Source organism: Dermochelys coriacea, chromosome 1 (assembly GCF_009764565.3).
Source record: "Dermochelys coriacea isolate rDerCor1 chromosome 1, rDerCor1.pri.v4, whole genome shotgun sequence".
NCBI lineage: Eukaryota > Metazoa > Chordata > Testudines > Dermochelyidae > Dermochelys > Dermochelys coriacea.
In genome coordinates, this window is record NC_050068.2 from 9,605,268 (window position 1) to 9,624,836 (window position 19,569).

At 43.7% G+C, this 19,569-nt stretch overlaps 1 protein-coding gene and 1 long non-coding RNA gene across 3 annotated transcripts in view; both read left to right on the forward strand.

Annotated features, from left to right (window-relative positions):
- The window catches only part of POLD3 (DNA polymerase delta 3, accessory subunit), a 38,535-nt gene extending 32,232 nt beyond the window's left edge, over nucleotides 1-6,303 (forward strand). For both annotated transcript variants that reach the window (XM_038382040.2, XM_038382031.1), the window contains exon 12: nucleotides 4,577-6,303. In XM_038382040.2, the coding sequence (XP_038237968.1) occupies nucleotides 4,577-4,782 (206 nt within the window). In that variant the 3' untranslated portion in view covers nucleotides 4,783-6,303. The remainder of the gene's footprint in view (nucleotides 1-4,576) is intronic.
- A 5,523-nt stretch (nucleotides 6,304-11,826) lies between these two features.
- On the forward strand, nucleotides 11,827-18,937 carry LOC122457858. Its single transcript, XR_006277538.1, has 2 exons — nucleotides 11,827-12,224; nucleotides 18,470-18,937. It is a non-coding gene; the product is annotated as an uncharacterized LOC122457858 (long non-coding RNA).
- Nucleotides 18,938-19,569: the final 632 nt, after the last annotated feature.

Below are 19,569 nucleotides of genomic sequence, written 5' to 3' on the forward strand. Positions count from 1 at the left end.
TACCCTCCCTTGAGTGTCTCCATGATTTTAGTGCTACTTTCCCAAGAACTACTACAGCTAGAAATTGGTGATTGTAAAGCAAATAAAAAAACTAAGCACCTGCAGCACCTAGTTAAAGTCAGCAGGAATTGTGGGTGCTCACCATCTCCTAGGATCAGGTCCTTTAATCTAAAGGCTCATCTAATCAACTATGTCAGCATGGTTAAAAAACTATACAACATTTGTGAAGTTCTACAACCTCCTCCCAACACCATTACCACCCCAGTGTGGATGCAGTTATACTGGTATAAAGGTACTGCTGCTCATATAGCTTAGGGCTTGTCTGCATGGGGAATGTTTTAACAAGTGAACAGCTGTAGTTCTAATCCCCCATGGGGACACTCTTACTCCAGTATAAGAGTGGCTTTATTTTAGGTTTAGCTTAAACACCTTTCCAAGTGACGCAAGCTAAACTGAAAAAAGGCACGCTTATGCTGGAATAAGAACGTCTACATGGTGGGCTATTTTGGTATAACTATAGTGGTTTAAATTCACACCTTAAATTATACACAGGAAAGTTATTTTTTTGTATATGAGACCTGCATCCCTGAAAGGAAGGAGAGTTGCTCATACTGGTTTAAGATACCTGGATACCGCTATAACTGTGTCCCCACCAGGACACTGTAACCTACTGTAACTTTCTGTTGTTAATTAATAATCACACCCCTAACCAAAAGAGTGTTACTGGTTCAAAAACTGTATGTGGACCAAGTCTGTCTTAACTCTGCATCTTATGAGATTGGTTGCTAATGTCACAATGGGACACTTTCAGATTTAGTAAACTCCTCCAGGTATTGGGCCTGGTCCAGGCCTGTGAGAGTGTTTCAATCCCTGTTTACCATGGAAAAGCAGCACTTGAAATGTGCACTGGCTACTACAGAAACGCAAGATAACCTAGCAAAGAAAAATGTTCAGCTAAATGCTAGATTCTCTGTCCTACAGACAGTCTCTTACAACTTGGGCCTTATGGAAACCCTCAATAAATGATAGGCTAGTTTAACCTCCGAGGATAATTCATGCTAAGAGCAAAGGTGGGGAGTGAGTCAGCCAGGAATAACGGCCTCTTAAGTCTGCTTGTTGAAAAGCTAATTGATTGTAAAGAGAAACTGGCTTATGTGTAGAGTCCCTATTTGACTGACTAATCACACAGAGGAGCAGGGTTTAGTACTACAGGGACTGGTGCTAAATGGTTTCTCCTTACAGCCACGGATTGTGTAGAAGACCTCCTTTGATTAAGCTGGTACAACTAAAAGCCGATTTTCCAGAAGTGAAGTTCAGACACCTGCAGAAAAAAAAAAAAAAAAGAGTAGAGTTGCTAAAGAAAAAATGGTTTACTAGAAACATACCAGAACGCTGCATTGGAAGCTGGTGGATCAGTGTTTACTTGTGGATGTTGATGGTTGCCATCAGTGGAGTTGGGTCCAGATCCATTTTAGTAAGCATTGTTTTATAAACTGAAAGACTCCATCATTAAACACTATGACAGCACTGAAAGGGGGGAATCCCACTAAGTAATACTCATTCAATGATTGGTTGATTACTAAATGAACCCTTTCCAGTCCTGCTTTGAAACACCAGCTATTTACCCTCTCTGTAGAAAGAAGCAACCATCTAGGTTTAATTTGTGTCTCTCTCCCTAGGTTGTAATAACTTTCAGAGAGGTGTTATGTAAAAAAAATGAGCTCATCCATCTGAATTTCAGAAGCACCAAGCTCTCTCTATCTAGATATACATATAACCATCATCACAACAGCATCCAAATCAAGTCAGTGGATCTTCAGGTGCTCAGTATGATGGGTTCCCCCCAGGGTGCCACCTGGAACTGGGATACCACTGAGTCCCCCGACTCACCAGCCTGGGCTCCCTCATACACTGTATTGCTCTGACAAGCTGCAAAGCCCTCCAGGCTTCAGCCTGCACTCTCACCACATACATACAGGTAGGGGGACACACCCAGTTGCAGTTGCATGCAAGCGCTTTGACCAGGCGACAGCTAGGGCAACAACCAGCTCCTCAAGCACATACCCCTTCTGGAATATAAACCCAAAACTATACTGTCTTGTGCTGCACAGGGAACTGTACTGCGTAAGCTCATAAAATTTGCCCCCTCCCTCAGTGTGGAGAAGAATGTGCAACAGCCTTCTGCCCCTAAGTTATGATTCCCACACACTGGTTTAGATAAAGCAAAAATAAGTTTAACTACAAAAGATAGTTTTGTTTTTGTTTTGTTTTGTTTTTTTAAGTGATAGCAAACACCTCAAAGCAGATTGCCTAGCAAATAAACAAAAAACTCAAACTAAGCTTAAGATACTAAATAGATTGGATATGAATAACAGATTCTCACCCTAAGAGATGATACAAGCAGGCTGCAGATTCTTAAGGGGCAAGCTGCACTTGCTTTGCAGCTTGGAATCCCCAGGTGTTCCATTCACAGGCTAAAAATCCCTTTTGTCTGGGTCCAGCACTTCCCCCAGTTCAATCTTTGTTCCTCAGGTGTTTCCAGGAGTCGTCTTGGTGGGTAGCGAAGAACATCAGATGATGTCACTCCCTGCCTTATATAGCTTTTGCATATGGCGGGAGCCCTTTGTTTCATAGCTTAGCTCCCAGACCGATCTGTGGAAAAACACTAACATCGCAAGATGGAGTCCAGAGACATGTGGTCACATCACATGTCTTCGTGGAGTCATAGCAGCCATTACTCAGAGGCTGTCTGTAGCATCCTCAGGAAGGCTTCTCAGGTGGGAGATAAACTTCTTCTAAGGCCTGTTGTTTTCCTAATGGTCCATTACCCTGAATAGGCCCTTCCCCATCCACTGTCTAGAATGAAACTGTCTTGTCTAGTGGGCGTTACCCAGGTGTAACTACATTGGAAATACGGATACATAGTCAATAATCATAACTTCAGATACAAAAATGATGCATGCATTCAAACAGGATAATCGTATTCAACAAATCATAACCTTTTCAATGACGCCTCACATGACTTGCATAAAATACATGATGATTGTCATAATCGTATCATAATATCACTGTGAAGAATATGGGGTGCAGTGTCACACACAGGAGCTTGGAAAATCAGGCCATCTGTGTATCATGTTTTTTGTAACCATTGGTGGAAAAGGTTGCCCTAACAGTGCTGTTGTGGGAGTGGATGGGATTCGGATTGGGCTGTTGAACCTTTCTGTTTGGGTAACGGCTCAGATTCAGTCTTGGTCAGTAGTTACTGAAAGCCGTTACTCTCTGATAGCTGCTGCGTGTTCTGTGAAAAATGAATTGGTGTCTGCAGTCTAGTCCCTAGCGGACAATTGTCCTTGTTGCAAAAATCTTCAGTGTACTTGGCACCCTCCCTGTTGTAGGCTCTATGCAGTGAGAAGATTTGGCAACTGAACTGCCCTCTCATCCAGGAAGGCAGTCCCACCCAACAGGGCTGAAGCGCTTGGGGAGCCTGCTCTCTGGCGGACTATGCACTCAGATACCAAGGAGATGGGCACTGCATAAGGCCCTAGGTAGAAGAGAGGACATAATCTTCCACGGCTGTTAATGTGCCATCTTTCACTACGTAACCTCACTCCATTCATCTTAAAAGTGATGGAGGCAGTCTAGCCCAGTCAATAAGAGCTCTGGACTGGGACTCAGGAGACCTGGGTTTTATTCCCAGCTCTGTGATCTGCTGAGAGACCTTGGACAAGTCATTCCACCTCTGGCCTCCATTTTCTCATCAGTAAAATGGGGACAATGATACTTGCTACCTCTAAGTGCTTTGAGATCAGTAGGTGAAAAGTGCTGCATAAGAGCTAGGTATTGTTACTGTGTCAGTGGGAGCTATCCCAGCTAGTTCTTTTGTTTTTGGCCTCTGCCTTGCTGACATTGTCGTAACTTGATGTCACAAATCTGGTTGAGTGCCCTCTGCTGGACACTCGCCAGACTGCTGTGAGGGGATCCAAATGCTGAATCCCACGTACCCTTAATTTGCTGGGGCTGGGTAGAGTGTAGCTTGGCTTTGGGCCTCTAGGCACGTACTCCAGGGGCAAATCTTGTGCCTGACTCCCTTTTTGGCAGTGTGGACTCCAGGACCAAGGCGATTAGACTTGGAAACCAGAGTCATCTCCCCCAAGCCTCCCCAGCAGCTCTTGCATGTTCCCCAGAATGCCACCAAAGGTGTGAGACTTCTAGTTTATGGTTTACTTCATACACAGGATCTTAACTCCTCTCCATTGTCCCTGGTTTGGTAGGGGGATACATATTGCCATCTGTATCAGCAACTGGTACATTCCGCATCCACATAGAGGCATTCCCTGATGCAACAATTTTATAACTTTGTAGCACCAACCAGAATTCATACACTGAACCGAGGCAGAGTCTCCAAATTGTCCCACTTGCATACCTGAAAACTGCAGAGCCAGGATGCTATTAATTTTAACTGTCCTTGTGTTGTGTGCCTCTCATACATCCTCATTGATTCCCTGAATATACTGCTTGGTTGATTGAGGCTGTTCTGAGCAAAGGCTTAACCACTCCTGTCATGTTCTCTTTCCAGTGACTGAAAAGGTTTATGAGAGCGAATCCTGTTCAGATAGTGAAGAGGAATTCATCAAGTCCAAGCTGCCAGCTGCACACAGTCAGTCCACGGCAGCTGTGAAGAAAGAATCCAAGGAGGATCGGAAGGGCCTGAAGAAAGGGGCAGCCACAGCCAGCAAAGCCAACAAACAGGTCTCCATCATGGGCTTCTTCCAGAAGAAATGAACTGAATCTCTCCCCACGATCCTTGGGCAGCTTGGAAATGTCGCTCCTTTCAGTAGCTTTCGGCTTTGGAGGAGAACAACAGACGGGCTACCTTGGTGGGAAATATCTAGTTTACTGTGGAAGTAAGCTCTCTGCCCCAGGTTTTGCATCAGAAAACTTAATTATATCCATTATCTTGTAATTCTGTTTCTATGCTAAGCCATATAGAAAGCAGTAGCTGGGAGCAAGCTCTAGAGGAACACTTAGAGATCTGTTAACTTGTTTACATGATGACGTTTAAAATTTTTAAGCATGGCCTTTGATCTATCTGGTACTAAGGCCTGTTCCAGGAGTAGATGGACGAAATAAGAAGCTAATCCTTTTAGTGGAATCATTTTGATTATTTTTTTTTGTCTTGTTTGTTTAAACGTTCAGGTTGGTTAAAAACTATAATGTAACAGGCACATGCACAAATAGTGAACATCTGCTGCAGTTATAACTGGATGAAATGAATTTGATTTCTCCCCCAAGGCTGGTAAATAGTTTTCTCTCTGCCTTTATAATCTTTGTTGGACAAAGTACCACATACAAAATTCTCTCAACCATTTCTTCCTTAAGTACGTCCTCTGTAAAGTGCTTGGATGCCTAATTATAGACCATGACACTGCTTGTGCTCCATCACTCTTTGCAAAAACATCATTAAGGGCTTCCTACGCAGTTGGATATAGTGAACCTGGGACAAGGCTGAAGCCCAACCAGCCACTGGGAAAGGAACTGTGTGCTCAGCTCTCAAGTGGGTGGTTATTGACTCAAAGGTGGGCATGTGGGTGGGTTGTCCTGATGAAAGTGGCCGTGTACCTGCCTGCATCGTAGCCAGGGACATAAAGCAGTATGCAGCTCCTCTTTTGTTGGCTTTTATTTATTTAAAATCTAATGGGCATGTGCCATGTACAAATGTTTTGGGTTTTTTTTTGTTTTTTAAAAAGTCTAGTGTCTAAGGAAATGTGCCATAGCAAAATACTGGTCCCAAGGAACCAACAGCCTGTGAAGATAATGTGCAACACATTGGGGCCCAAATTGTCAAAAGTGACTAGAGATTTTGGTTGTCTGAGCTCTCGTTTACAGCTAAAATTTAGATGGACCTCTCTACGTTGCTCAGGGGTGTGAAAAATTCACACCCCCGGGGCACTGTGGTTAAGATGACCTAATCCCCAGTGTAAACACAGCTGTGTTGATGGGAGAATTCTTTAGTCGACCTAACTAGCACTGCTCAGGGTGGTGGATTCTGCACATGGACAGAAAACCCCCTTCTGTTGAGCTAGGGAACGTCGACACTATGGTGCTACAACTGAGTAAGGTTTGGCATGTTTCGGACATGTTTTAATGGAAGCAGAGGGCCACCATTGGAAAAGGATGGAAATCTTTACAATGAACTTTTGTATCTTTCCCAGAAAAATACCACTTCAATGTTTCTATTTTTCTTGGCATAGCTGGAAGTATATTCTAAGAGTAATGTTAAATAATAAAACCCTTTAAACACTTTTGTTTGTGTTACTTATTGTTCTTGGAGAGTTGTGCTAGTTTCTGATTTCCCATATAGCTTGTATAAATCTGAATAAAGCAGGTTCATGGCATTCAATTGCATGGCAAAACTTCCAGATATAAAAGCAATCCAAGACTTTACAGAACAAAGGATACATATATTAAAAATACAGCTGGAACTATTAACCAGTCCAATAACAATTTGGGAGTCCAGATGGGGTTTTGAAACAATGCTTTAAAATTCCAGTTATATCTATTTAATATGGTGCTGTGCTAGAAGACAAAGGTGCTGGTTTCTCCTGTCATTTATAAAGATTAAAAGGGCACATTCTGGCATAACTGTTATCATGATAGATTCTGGCCCTTTGCTCTATCCATTGTTCTCAGATTCCTTGGTGGTCCAGAGGTTAAGGTGCTAGCCTAGGACATGGGGGAACCAGAGGTCAGTGGGCAAGTTCCCCATCTGTAAAAACTGGAATAGCGCTTCTTGCCTCCCAGGGGTGTAGAGGATAAATACATGAAAAGATTGTGAGGGGCTCAAACACTAAGATAATGGGGAGCCATATAAATACCATGGGTAGTAAGATTTTCTTTGTACTCCCATGTTCAGATTGTTTGCCCTGGATGTAGCCCGCATTAACATTCTATGTCTCTAGGTATAATAATACACAGTTGTGACAGTGCTGCCCGCGGGAGCCAGCTGAGGTCACTCAATTAGAGTGAACTGCAAACAGAACAGGGCAGACAAATCCCAGAAGCTGGTGGATATTCCAATACTTAGATTTACTAAGCCAGCCCAAAACAGCTTCTATAGCACCTCCCTGGTTACTCAGCAGTCCAAACAATGCAGTTCCCTTAAAGTACCCAGCCTCAGGCCTTCCTCCAGACACACATGTCAAACATAGGATGATAAATTCTGAAAATCTTATTTCATCATATAAAAGAAAAGGTTCTCCTGATCCCAAAGGACCAAGCCCCAGACCCAGGTCAAATGATAACTTAAATCTTACCCAAAATACATGCTTATAGTCAATTCTTATTAACTAAACTAAAATTTCTTAAAAAAGAGAGAGCGTGTTGGTTAAAAGATCAATATACAGACAGACTTGAATTCAATTCCTGAGGTTCAGATACGTAGCAGAGCTGAGCTTGTAGTTGCCAAACGTCCTTTGAGAAACAGTCCATAAGTTATGGTCCAATATCCATATTCAGGGTGACTCCAGTCAGTGACTGGGGATCTCAACCCTTATGGCTTAAGGTTTCCTCCTCTTGAAGCCCAAAGCAGATCTGAGATGAAGAAGGATCATGTCCCAAGGTTTTTAAACATTTCCAGCAGCCTTTTGGCCTGAGAAAACAATAGGCTTAACTTTCCTTCTCCTAAATGTCATGGCAATTAGTACAGGGTAATTTATCCATTTAACAGTTCAGCTACAGGTTACCACCACCTTCAAAGAGACCTATTGACAATAATACTATTTCACTGAAGTGTCTTCCTAAATGTTAATTCTCCTTTTTTGATCTTTGAATCAAAGCTATAGCAATAGACAAGACTTGTTTGCCTGCCTCACAAGACCTGAGCAAACTACCACCCTTCTATCTCTAACAATACAGGCTTGCATTTCAAAGCTCTATTTATTTACATATCTTCCTAACTAGTCTCTAAAGTTCGGCCATAAGTCAAGTCAGTTTGTGAGTTAATTAACTCTTTCTGGCCCTGTCACCTTTCAATGAGATATTATAATTTTATTAAGATAATGTTGAAGTAAAAAGAAAACGGTACAGAGTTTAGGCATAGTATTACACTCATAATGTCACAACTTGCATGATGAAAAGGAGTACTTGTGGCACCTTAGAGACAAGGTGCCACAAGTACTCCTTTTCTTTTTGCGAATACAGACTAACACGGCTGCTACTCTGAAACTTGCATGATGCCTCTCTTCTGGGGATCTCTGAAAGCACTTTACAGATGTTGGGTCACTATCCTCATTTTAGAGATGAGGAAGTTGAGGCTCAGAGGGAGTAAGTTACACGTTCTGATATTGGGGAATAAAAATCAAGAAGCTCAGTCTGCCAGGCTCCTGTTCTGACCCCTGGATCTTGTTGCCTCGAGGCGGAGGGTAGTTTAAAAACAATGCACACATGCTAAGTGATGGCTTGAAAAACTGCAGATTGTTTGAAAGGTGAAAATATACGTCCTTTGCTTTGTAAGAGGTCTGGAAAGATAACTTGTAAAAATGCCTCTGACAACTTCCCGCATCATTAAGCAGAGCAGATTCTGTTTGGAATGAATGTCAGCATTTTTACTCCATGCTGCCTTGGACTGGTTTAAAAAAGTCCTTTGACTATAATCGCCATTGGAAAAAGAAAGCAATTTTGGGAGAGGCTGGGAAGCATTCTTATCAACTTGTACTGCCCTGTTCAAATAAATGTCTGCAGTGAAATCCATCAATGCTTGGCATGGAAATCAGTCATTTCTAAGCCATCCCTCTCCACATTCAGAGTGGTGTTAGCTCCCCCAAAAGAGCATGTAGAATTGTTTTGTTCTCTCTGTATCTTCATTCCTGGAATGGAATGCCAGCAGAACAATAGATATTGAACAGGAGAGTGCAGAGAACAGCAGGCCCATATAAGGAAATAAAATCACTCCACAAGGTCATGAGTGGATAACGTGCGTTTGCCAGCAATGTACTGTGCGTCAGTACTCCGTTTTCATTGACTCCTCTTTTTCCTCCACTGTTAGGGGATCCTACAAAGTGTAATAGCAGTTTTAGTTGGAGCTCCTCTTAGTGTCCGTGTGCAATAGATTATGGGAGCTGTGGCTTGGCCTTCAGGACATCAGCTCCCTGGATTCAGTTTTGTCCCATTGTCCAATCTGGGTCACATAAGACTTTAAATTCCACCGCTCTGCAGGTCCACTGTCCCTGTTTCTTCATTTGATAGCTAAGTCTCTCTAGTAGCCCTGTCCATGGGGGAGCAATCAGTATGTGCACCTTGATTTTGCCCAAACCAGTAACTGTATCCCAAATAGTATAAGTCCAGTCGTATCAAGGAAATGAATGTTCCCTCCCCATTCCAAAGTTCACTTGCATATCCAATTTAAGTTCTGTGGTCCACTGATTTCCTGGTGACGACACATCAGACCCCTCAATGCTTAGCTATTACAGTGAGGAGCACTATAGATAGCAAAGGTATGTTCCCTCAGGGAGATTTTGCTATTTACATCTTGCCCTATTGCTTTTCCCTCCAGAGTCCTCAGGCTGGTTTACCTAACACATCTTCTCACCCTTCAGATAGACGGAACAGAACAGGTGCTTCTCCAGACTATTAGGCTGTTTTGTTCCAGCTACTGGTGAATTTCCTAGACCCCCACCCTTTCCTTAGTGCTGAAGACTATCCGGGACCAGCAAAGATTATGACTACCGTGGAATGGGCATTTGTTCCTAGCCTTCACATCTTTCATTACTATCAAACCAGTGTATGGACTGGAACCTCAACTGATGTCCATCAGTGTAGCCCCATGGAAGTCAATAGCCCCATAACACTAACTAGCATAGAATTTTCTCTCAACCCCATTCTGACACCTTTCTTGGCTGTTCTTGCTTTTATCCTTTTCTTAGAAATTTTTGTAAAGCTCAGACCAAGAAATTTCACAAACCAGTGTTTGCCCCAGGCATGCTCAACAACGCATGCTCTTGAATCTCTCTATGTTTAGAATGAAGTAGACTTGCAATGGTTTTTTTTTATGCCATTGACATTTCAAATTGGATCTTTCAGTAAGTATTAATACTGTACTTACAAGGCGGAAAACCTCCACTGATGTCTATTATTATTATGGATATGTAAAGCTGGAGAGAGAACTTCTGACCATATAGAACGAGGGTAGAATTCGGTAGAAAGAATTTAACCTCTACTTTCTTTGCTCTGTGTGGCTTCGATTCGCAGCTTAGCTTAATTCTTGCTGGCTGAGTGGTTTCAACTTTCTTCCTTACATCTAACAGAACAATACCTATTGAAATGCATAACCTCGTCCTATAATTGCAGGATCATGGAGAAGGAGTCAATAGACGGTCTGGTGCATAAGGACCCACATCCTAAGGAAACGGCTCATGCATATGCTGCCAGTAGTCCCTTGGAGCATCAAATATCTATGAAAAATGCAGGGAACTCAACTGGAGCATCCAAATTATTTTTGCCTAGAGCGCGATTATGTGCGCATGGTGCATTAAAGACCTGACATGCTTCTGCTCTTGGGCTGAGAATTGAATTTCGTCTCACAACTATAACAAGAGGTGAAGACAGACAAAGGGTAGCTGATATAAGACAAGCTCAGGTTGGACAGGAGATATTCTGGGAACTCCTAGGTTCTCTGGGGAGTTGTGATGGTTATGCAGTAAGTGAAATTCCTTCCCTCTAAGCCACTGTTGAACCAATGCCCAACAGGGTATTGGAGGCAGGCGGGTCCACACTGATAGAGATACTGTCTTTCACAGGGGACATAAAATCAAGTTCCTGACTAGTTATGGTCATTTAAACTCAAAATTCTTTCTACAGATCATTGTAATCTAGGCCTTTAATAATATAACGCTACTATGGAACTGCAGTCTGTACCTGTTACACGTTAACATGGATCTGGTCATTTCTGGAGAGCAGCAGTTATTTACTATTGGATATTTACATGGAACCTTAAGTGTGTGTGCGTGTTGCTTTATGCAATAAACCAGCCCCTGCCCCAGAGATCTTTGCAGCAGATTGGGGTCCCCTCTTGGTGAATGTGTATGTAAAAACATCCTGAGGAATGAAACTATCACTGACTGTATCTGTCTATCACTGTAAGGACCTATCTGCATCATCAACAAGCAGCAAAGCTTGTTTTTGGACATGGAGACTGGACACTGAAGGATGGTAGAAAGGGTCAGTGTTTCAGGGACCTGGCAGAAGCTGTTGACTCACCTTCCATTGAAGGTATCTGACCTCTGACTGCTAAGATGGGTGTGTGGTCATGGATCCATTTGGACCCATTGCTGTTCCTGGACAATCATATATCAGTGGCCAGAAATGGCTTTTTCTTTGTTAGGCTAATTAAGAGACTTCACTGTGGTCCTTCATGGTGGTCCTCACAACTTCATCTCCAGGCTTGTCTACTGCAACACATTCTGCTACCGTGGTGTCCGCAAACGGAAAACTTGGTCTTGCTAGTCTGTTAGAATTCTTTGAATGTTGCTAAAGTAATGGGTAAAGGAGAACTCATTGATGATTTATTTAGCACAAGGTCCCTTGCAAGAGTCTGATAAAGAAACTAAATAGTCCACACATCCAACCTTGAGTTTATGAAAGGTTCAAGCATGTCAGTATAAGATATGGCCTCCTCCCTTTCCCAGGAACCAATGCCTGCCTTAAAACACAAGTAAGCAACTTGAAAGACAATCTTTATTGCCATATACTTTCACTGTTTCTTTGCTTTTACCCCTAGATATATATCTGTTGGACAATCAAAGGAGCTACTTCATTCCTATGGACCCCAAATTGAATCCAACATATATTCTATACTAATACATTTATTAAAGTACTAATTAAATGCTAAATGTTAATTTGTTAACTTGAGACCATGGGCGGAGACATTATGTAACCTTTTGACCATTGGCTACTGTGTTATCATGTCTTGCAGCTAAACCTATCCGGGGGTGTGGGACTGCCTACCCCGTCACTTTCCCCGCCCATAGAAAATCCATATATTCCATTGTAATCAATTGATAGTGTCTCTGAGCCTAATAAGCGAGGTGACACTCCGTCAGCGCTGTACGTAATAAACTCCTATGCTTGACCTCTACATGGTGTGGATTTATGTCCTTCAGTCTGGGGGCTCGTCCGGGATACAGGCTTGTGAGCTGATTGAGGATCTCAGACTAAAATCCAAAAAGGAGGTGAGTATGTTTACTTTACCTCCTCATTAGGCCAGGGATAGAAGTCTCTCATCCCTTCAGACACATCTTGTTCCCACTTTTTAAATTTAAGTGTGAAGGAACCTAGACACGTGTAGTCCAAGCAGAGGGGTTAAATAAGGGTACCAATTGGGAGGGAAGACAAGTGCAAGAGGATCACGTACTGTTTAAATTAAGGGGGTGTTATGGAGGATTTGGATAAACCACCAGCAAGTGATTGACCATGAGTTAAGCCCAGTACTGGCTGGGTACGCAAGCGGTAGGCAGTGCAAACTGGTGGTCCCATTTCCTTATTGCACATAACATTGCAAGTCCTAGGGGAGTGCCCCCCTCCCAGGCATGTAATGTACATGCTTTCAAATAGCACGAAGTCTCCAACCAATAAGGCCGGCAGCTGGGTGTAACGTAAGACCGCGTGGTAGTTAAAAAGAGGGGGGAGACGTCTTCATAAAAGGCTGTGGAAATTGAGACCATAGCATAAAAAGGGGGAAAGGTAAATCCCCATCAAGGCTGTGGAAATTGAGACCATGGCATAAAAAGGGGGAAAGGTAAATCCCCATCAAGGCTGCAGAGATTGAGACTACAGCATTTAGAAAGAAAAATGTAAGTTCCCAAAAACAAGGTCTGCAGCCAAGGCGAGTAAAAGCCCATGGCATCAAAAAGAGAGGCGATCATCAGCCCACAAGAGTGTTTGGAATATAAACATGTCAAAACTTGACAGACAGCGGCTAAAAAAACAAACTACTCTGCAGCCAGACCAGAGGCAAATCTGGTACTTGGTGAAATAATCAGAAAAGTGACAAAAAAGCCAAGGCAGTAATAGTGCTATTAAATATACTCAACCTAAAAGAAAGAGAAATTGCAACTTTAAAATCTGAGAATCAGGCTCTAAAGGATAAGAGCTTGTTCTTTAAACCATGTAATTATCAGGAAATTGGAAAAGATCCCAGAACAAAAGAACTACATTGACCATGCCTGGGACACACACCCAGAGCAGGAGGGGGAGAGCCCACTCCCGGCATTTGTCAGCCAACTGCATCACTGGTTAACTATCTGGGGGAAAACTCAGCAGCACAAGGCAAAGGGGAGGAATCAGAACCCCCTCCATACATTTCTTCATGTGAAAGGTCAAATTTGGGCACCCCCAGAGACAATAAAGGGGCATCACAAGGATTAATTGCACCAGGGGAGCAAGTACAGCATATGGCTCCAATCAAAATGCAGTTAAGGAGGTTCAGAAATGTTAATGCAGAGGGTGAACCAGTAAGGGGACTCAGGACTGAAACAACGGAAATCTACCGTCCCTTCGCCCCCCAGGAAAAACAGGCGTTACTGTCTGATTTACCCAAACTCAAACAAGATAACAAGAATACTGAGTTCTGGGACAAGCTGGATGGCCTGGCTGAAATACATGGCCTCCATAGGAAGGATGTTCACATCCTGGTCAAGTGTAAATGCCCCAGGGATGCGTGGGACAACCTAGAAGATAGAAGACAACCTCTTCAGCACTGGGCTGAAGATCATAACCCCAACCCTGCGGGAGGGGATCAAAGCTGGAGAACCAGCAGGAATTCCAAACCCAGAGGCAGGCACCGTAACAGAATTCAGAAATGTACTATCTGCTGTTCTAGGAGCCCAGACCTCTAGCTGGGGGTGCTTTGCAACCAGTGGTTCAGCAGAAGGGGGAGTCTGCCATGTCTTATGCTGAAAAGAAATGGAATGCATTTTGAGCTTATTCAGGTCTGGAGAATATAACATCCCGAGACCATGATGTATTCCTCCAAATCCTAAAGGAAAGGCTGTCTGAAGACCACCGAGCAGTCCTGGCATTAGGCATCTCAGTGGGAGAGACATACTCAGCAGTAATGAAATGGGCCACAGAAGTAGAAAACAGGAAAAAGAGGAAGGTAGCAGCAACCACCCCCTCTGAGGAAATTACAGCAGTTCATAGAATCAAAACCACTACCTGCTTCACGTGCAATAAGCCCAGACATCTGGCATGTAACTGTAAAAATAAAAATAAAATCAAAACATGCAGCAATTGTAAAAGGAGTGGCCACATAAAGGAAGACTGCTTCACCCCAAGGGGTGGGGTGGGGTGAGGTGGGGTAAGGAGGGCCAATGGCCAAACAAACAGAATAAAACTGATACAACTAGTACCCAAGAACAAGAAAAAGATAAACAAATCCAGGAGTTGCTCAAACTCCTGGCTAGCAAATAGGTATTAGCGGCCTCTGTGGCTGGAACCGAAGGTGACCCCAGGATGTTTCTTAACGCACGTGGGGGGCTGACCGTGCAACATGTTAATAGACACAGGAGCCTCAGTATCGATAACCAGCCAAGATCTCCCCCTCACCTGTTGAACCATATGGATTGAAGGGGTGGGAGGGGGAATATTAAAAGCAACCCTAAGCCAGCCAGTAGAAATAGAATTTGAAGATATAATCACAGTCAGTCAAATCTGGGTTTGCCCCAAACAGGGAGACACAATTTGCAGCATAGATCTCCTTAAGGAGCTCGGGGGAGTAATCAACCCCAGAGCTAGCTGCATTGAATAGGCCAGAGGGTCCAAACAGGAGAGATTATCTCAAAATATAGCCATGATAGCCAGTAGTAAAGCAATAATACCGGGGGGTAGAAGGGAGAGTCCAGTAGAAACACTGTGTTCCCTTCACTCTGGAGTGTGGGCAACAGATAAACAAGATTGTGGGCTAGTAAACATGAAGCCTATATCTGTAGAAGGGCCAATTCATAAAGCCCACAGGCAGAAGCCTTAGAGGCAGTTAAAAGTATAGTCACTAATTTGGAATCTAAAGGGGTAATTAGAAAAAAACACCTCCATAACTAACTCTCCAAATTTGGCCCATCCGAAAGCCAGACGAGACCTGGAAGTTAACTTATAGACTACACCCACCTTAACTGGGTGACTCCAAAGGCACATCCTATTGTGGCAAGCCCTGCCACTAACCTTAATTTGCTAAAACCAGGACATTCAGTATTCTCAGTCCTGGATATAGCTAATGGATTTTGGAGTATTCCCCTTGCAAAAGAGAGTCAGGAGAAATTTGCATTTACCATGAGAGACCAGCAGTACACTTGGACCCGAGTACCCCAGGGGTTCCATAATTCTCCCTCTATCTTCCACAGGGCAATGGCAGAAGTAATAACACTGGTGCTTTTGGAAGGGGATACTGTAATACTGCAGGTTTCAGAGTAGCAGCCGTGTTAGTCTGTATTCGCAAAAAGAAAAGCAGTACTTGTGGCACCTTAGAGACTAACAAATTTATTAGAGCATAAGCTTTCGTGAGCTACAGCTCACTTCATCGGATGCATTTGGTGGAAAAAATAGAGGAGAGATTTATATACACACACAGAGAACATGAAACAATGGGTTTATCATACACACTGTAAGGAGAGGTTTCAGAGTAGCAGCCGTGTTAGTCTGTATTCGCAAAAAGAAAAGGAGTACTTGTGGCACCTTAGAGACTAACAAATTTATTAGAGCATAAGCTTTCGTGAGCTACAGCTCACTTCATCGGATGCATTCGGATGCATCCGATGAAGTGAGCTGTAGCTCACGAAAGCTTATGCTCTAATAAATTTGTTAGTCTCTAAGGTGCCACAAGTACTCCTTTTCTTTTTACTGTAAGGAGAGTGATCACTTAAGATAAGCCATCACCAGCAGCGGGGGGGGGAAAGGAGGAAAACCTTTCATGGTGACAAGCAAGGTAGGCTAATTCCAGCAGTTAACAAGAATATCAGAGGAACAGTGGGGGGTGGGGTGAGGGGGAGAAATACCATGGGGAAATAGTTTTACTTTGTGTAATGACTCATCCATTCCCAGTCTCTATTCAAGCCTAAGTTAATTGTATCCAGGTTGCAAATTAATTCCAATTCAGCAGTCTCTCATTGGAGTCTGGTTTTGAAGCTTTTTTGTTGAAGGATAGCCACTCTTAGGTCTGTAATCGAGTGACCAGAGAGATTGAAGTGTTCTCCAACTGGTTTTTGAATGTTATAATTCTTGACGTCTGATTTGTGTCCATTCATTCTTTTACGTAGAGACTGTCCAGTTTGGCCAATGTACATGGCAGAGGGGCATTGCTGGCACATGATGGCATATATCACATTGGTAGATGCGCAGGTGAACGAGCCTCTGATAGTGTGGCTGATGTGATTAGGCCCTATGATGGTATCCCCTGAATAGATATGTGGACAGAGTTGGCAACAGGCTTTGTTGCAAGGATAGGTTCCTGGGTTAGTGGTTCTGTTGTGTGGTGTGTGGTTGCTGGTGAGTATTTGCTTCAGGTTGGGGGGCTGTCTGTAAGCAAGGACTGGCCTGTCTCCCAAGATCTGTGAGAGTGATGGCTCATCCTTCAGGATAGGTTGTAGATCCTTGATGATGCGTTGGAGAGGTTTTAGTTGGGGGCTGAAGGTGATGGCTAGTGGCGTTCTGTTATTTTCTTTGTTGGGCCTGTCCTGTAGTAATACTGCAGTATGTAGATGACTTGCTAATTGCCAATTCAAATAAAAAGGACCATTTAAAAACCCTAAACAGACTGTTTATATATCTCTGCGAGGCAGGATTTCAATTAAGCACAAAGAAAGCTCAATTGCAACAGCAGCAGGTTTTATATCTAGGGCATAGCAGATCACAGGGAGAGAAAGCACTCACAGTAGACGGAAAGCAGGCAATTGGAGAGTTAAAAAAAACACGTACAGTTAAGGAAGGCTGGAAGGTGCGGGGACCTCAATTTTTGTAGAACATATATTTCGGAGTACTCAGAGATGGTGGAACCAATTCAAAGCCTCACTAGAGGAGGAAAGCCTGCAAACGAGTTAGTAATATGGGGCAGAGAACAAGAAAAGGCATTTATAAAAATAAAACAGGCTTTAGCCTCTGCCCCCAGCCTGGGTTTACCCAATATGGGAAAGCTGTTCCACCTTTACTGCAGCCATAGTGAAACTCAGTACTCAGCTGCATTGCCACAACTTCAGGGAGATAAGCAGCATCCAGTAGCATACCTATCTACCTTGACAGGTTTCAGAGTAGCAGCCGTGTTAGTCTGTATTCGCAAAAAGAAAAGGAGTACTTGTGGCACCTTGAGACCCCCTGTATCCCAGGGACTACTGGAGTGCGTAGTAGCTCTAGCTTGAACTATGTGGGCGGTAAAAGCTTGTAAATCATACGCTCTCACGAGGAAATTAGTGTTACATACACCCCATACACTTATTGATCACCTTAATACCGGGCGGCTAAGATCTGTAACAGATGCCCGCAGGAGTCAGTGGGAATCAACATTGTGCTTGCAAAACCCCAACTCCCCTATAGTAAGGGACAAAGGAATAAATGTAGCTGAATGTCTGAACGTAGAGGGAGAGGTACACGCATGTCTTATAGATAGGGAAGAGGAAGTGTTGGGGAGAGTTAAAGAAGAGCCATTAAAGAATTCAGATATAATTCTGTATGTAGATGGATCAAGAAAGTATGAAAATGGAGTGCCACACACTGGATGGGCACTGGTACTCGGTGACGGGACAATGATAGCGTCAGGTCAGATGGAAGGATCAAAGTCAGCACAAGAAGCGGAGCTAACAGGCCTCACTGAAGCTTTGAGAGTGGGGGAAGGCAAGAAGCTTACTGTATACACAGACAGCAGATATGCATTCGGAGTAGTACATGATTACATGGACGTGTGGTCACGCAGGGGTTTTATAACAACAACTGGCAAGCCAATTAATAATATGGAGGCAGTTCAAAGACTAACACAAGCTGCCAAACTACCCTCAGAACTGGCAGTAGTAAAGATAAAAGCACATAATAAAATCTCAAGCGAGGAACAAAACGGAAATTACTAGGCAGATAAACGGGCCAAAGAAATTGCACAAACAAGTCCTATTAAGATTTGTGCAGCTGTAGTGCCCGAAGAGGAAGTAAATTTAAAAAAACAATATGCAACCATAAGCCCAGAAGAAAAATGTAAATTGGAAGAACAAGGCTGTGTGTATAAGAATCACTTCTGGTATGGGCCAGGGGAGGAGGAGCTGGTAGCCCCAGAGTGCGTACTGGCTCTGCTGCTCCATGCCATCCAGTCTCCAGCTCATCTGGGGTGGAGACAAATGAAAGCCGCCCTGAAACACTGATGGTGGCCCTCTATGAAAAAAGATGCTTTATTATTTTAAATCAGCATCTGTCAATACTAACAATGTTTCCACAAGTGTCTCCACAGGTAAACAAGAGGAAGTGGAGGAGGAAGGACTGAAGGGTGACCAGGACAACCAGAGCGACCATGAGGAAGCTCCTGCTGTAGCTCCTGCTCTCCCTGTGATGCATGAGGAAGGACGCAAGTAGTGTGCCATGTACAGGGTGACACCCTTAGATGATGCTGTGGCCCTCTTTGAGGGTCTGTACTTAATGCAACCAGTGTCCAGATTATCTTTAAAGGGGGACAGCTTGAAGGATCTGTCAACCTCTGTATCCACCTCATTAGATATAACAAAATACCTGGGTCAAGAAGTCACCAGCCTGCTAATAAATGGTACTAAAATAAAGGCACAGGAGGAGAGTTGTTGGAGAGCAGGACAAACTTTGGCCATCACCACACAGGGAATTGTAACCGATCTCCTTGATGGCCGGGTCCACCCAGCCCTTATGGAAGTAGTGGAACCCTATCTCCCCAATACCCCTCCATGGGCATGGGGAAACAGAGAATCAATAAGAGGCCAAAGACCAGTTTGGACAGGTCACAGTATACTCTTTAACCTTTTGGTACCTCTGGGCATCCCTCATTTACAGCGAGCCAGGATGGTGACCTCCATGCAAGTATGGAGGAGGGATCATGTTATTAAGATAGAAGGCATTGCATATTCCGAGGTCACTGGGAGAGCATTGCATCCTAGTGAATGTTGCACACACTCTGATAAGGAAATTCTGTGTACATGCCCATATAATATTCTAATGAATCTGTCTAGGTTCGAGCTAAATGGAAAGCCCTGGCCCTCGAGGCATCCATCCGTATGCATGATGGTTCCCCAAAGGGCAACCCTGACTGTTGACGGGATGCGGCTCCACCGTATTTCGCCAATGATGAGTAACCTAACATGGGATCCGGAATGGCATTACAGCAGTAAGTATCTAGAGGAGGTTCTACAGGCCCTGCAGGCGAAGCTCGAGGCGTTGGTGTCCAAGGCCCAGAGGCATAATGGGGAAGGCCATCTGAGGTACACCCTGATAGGGAAAACCGTGGACCAGGCTAATGTGAAGTACTCGAAGGCGCAGAACCAGGCAGTGGAGGTAAAAGTGAGATCATGGGCAATGCCATCTCAGGTG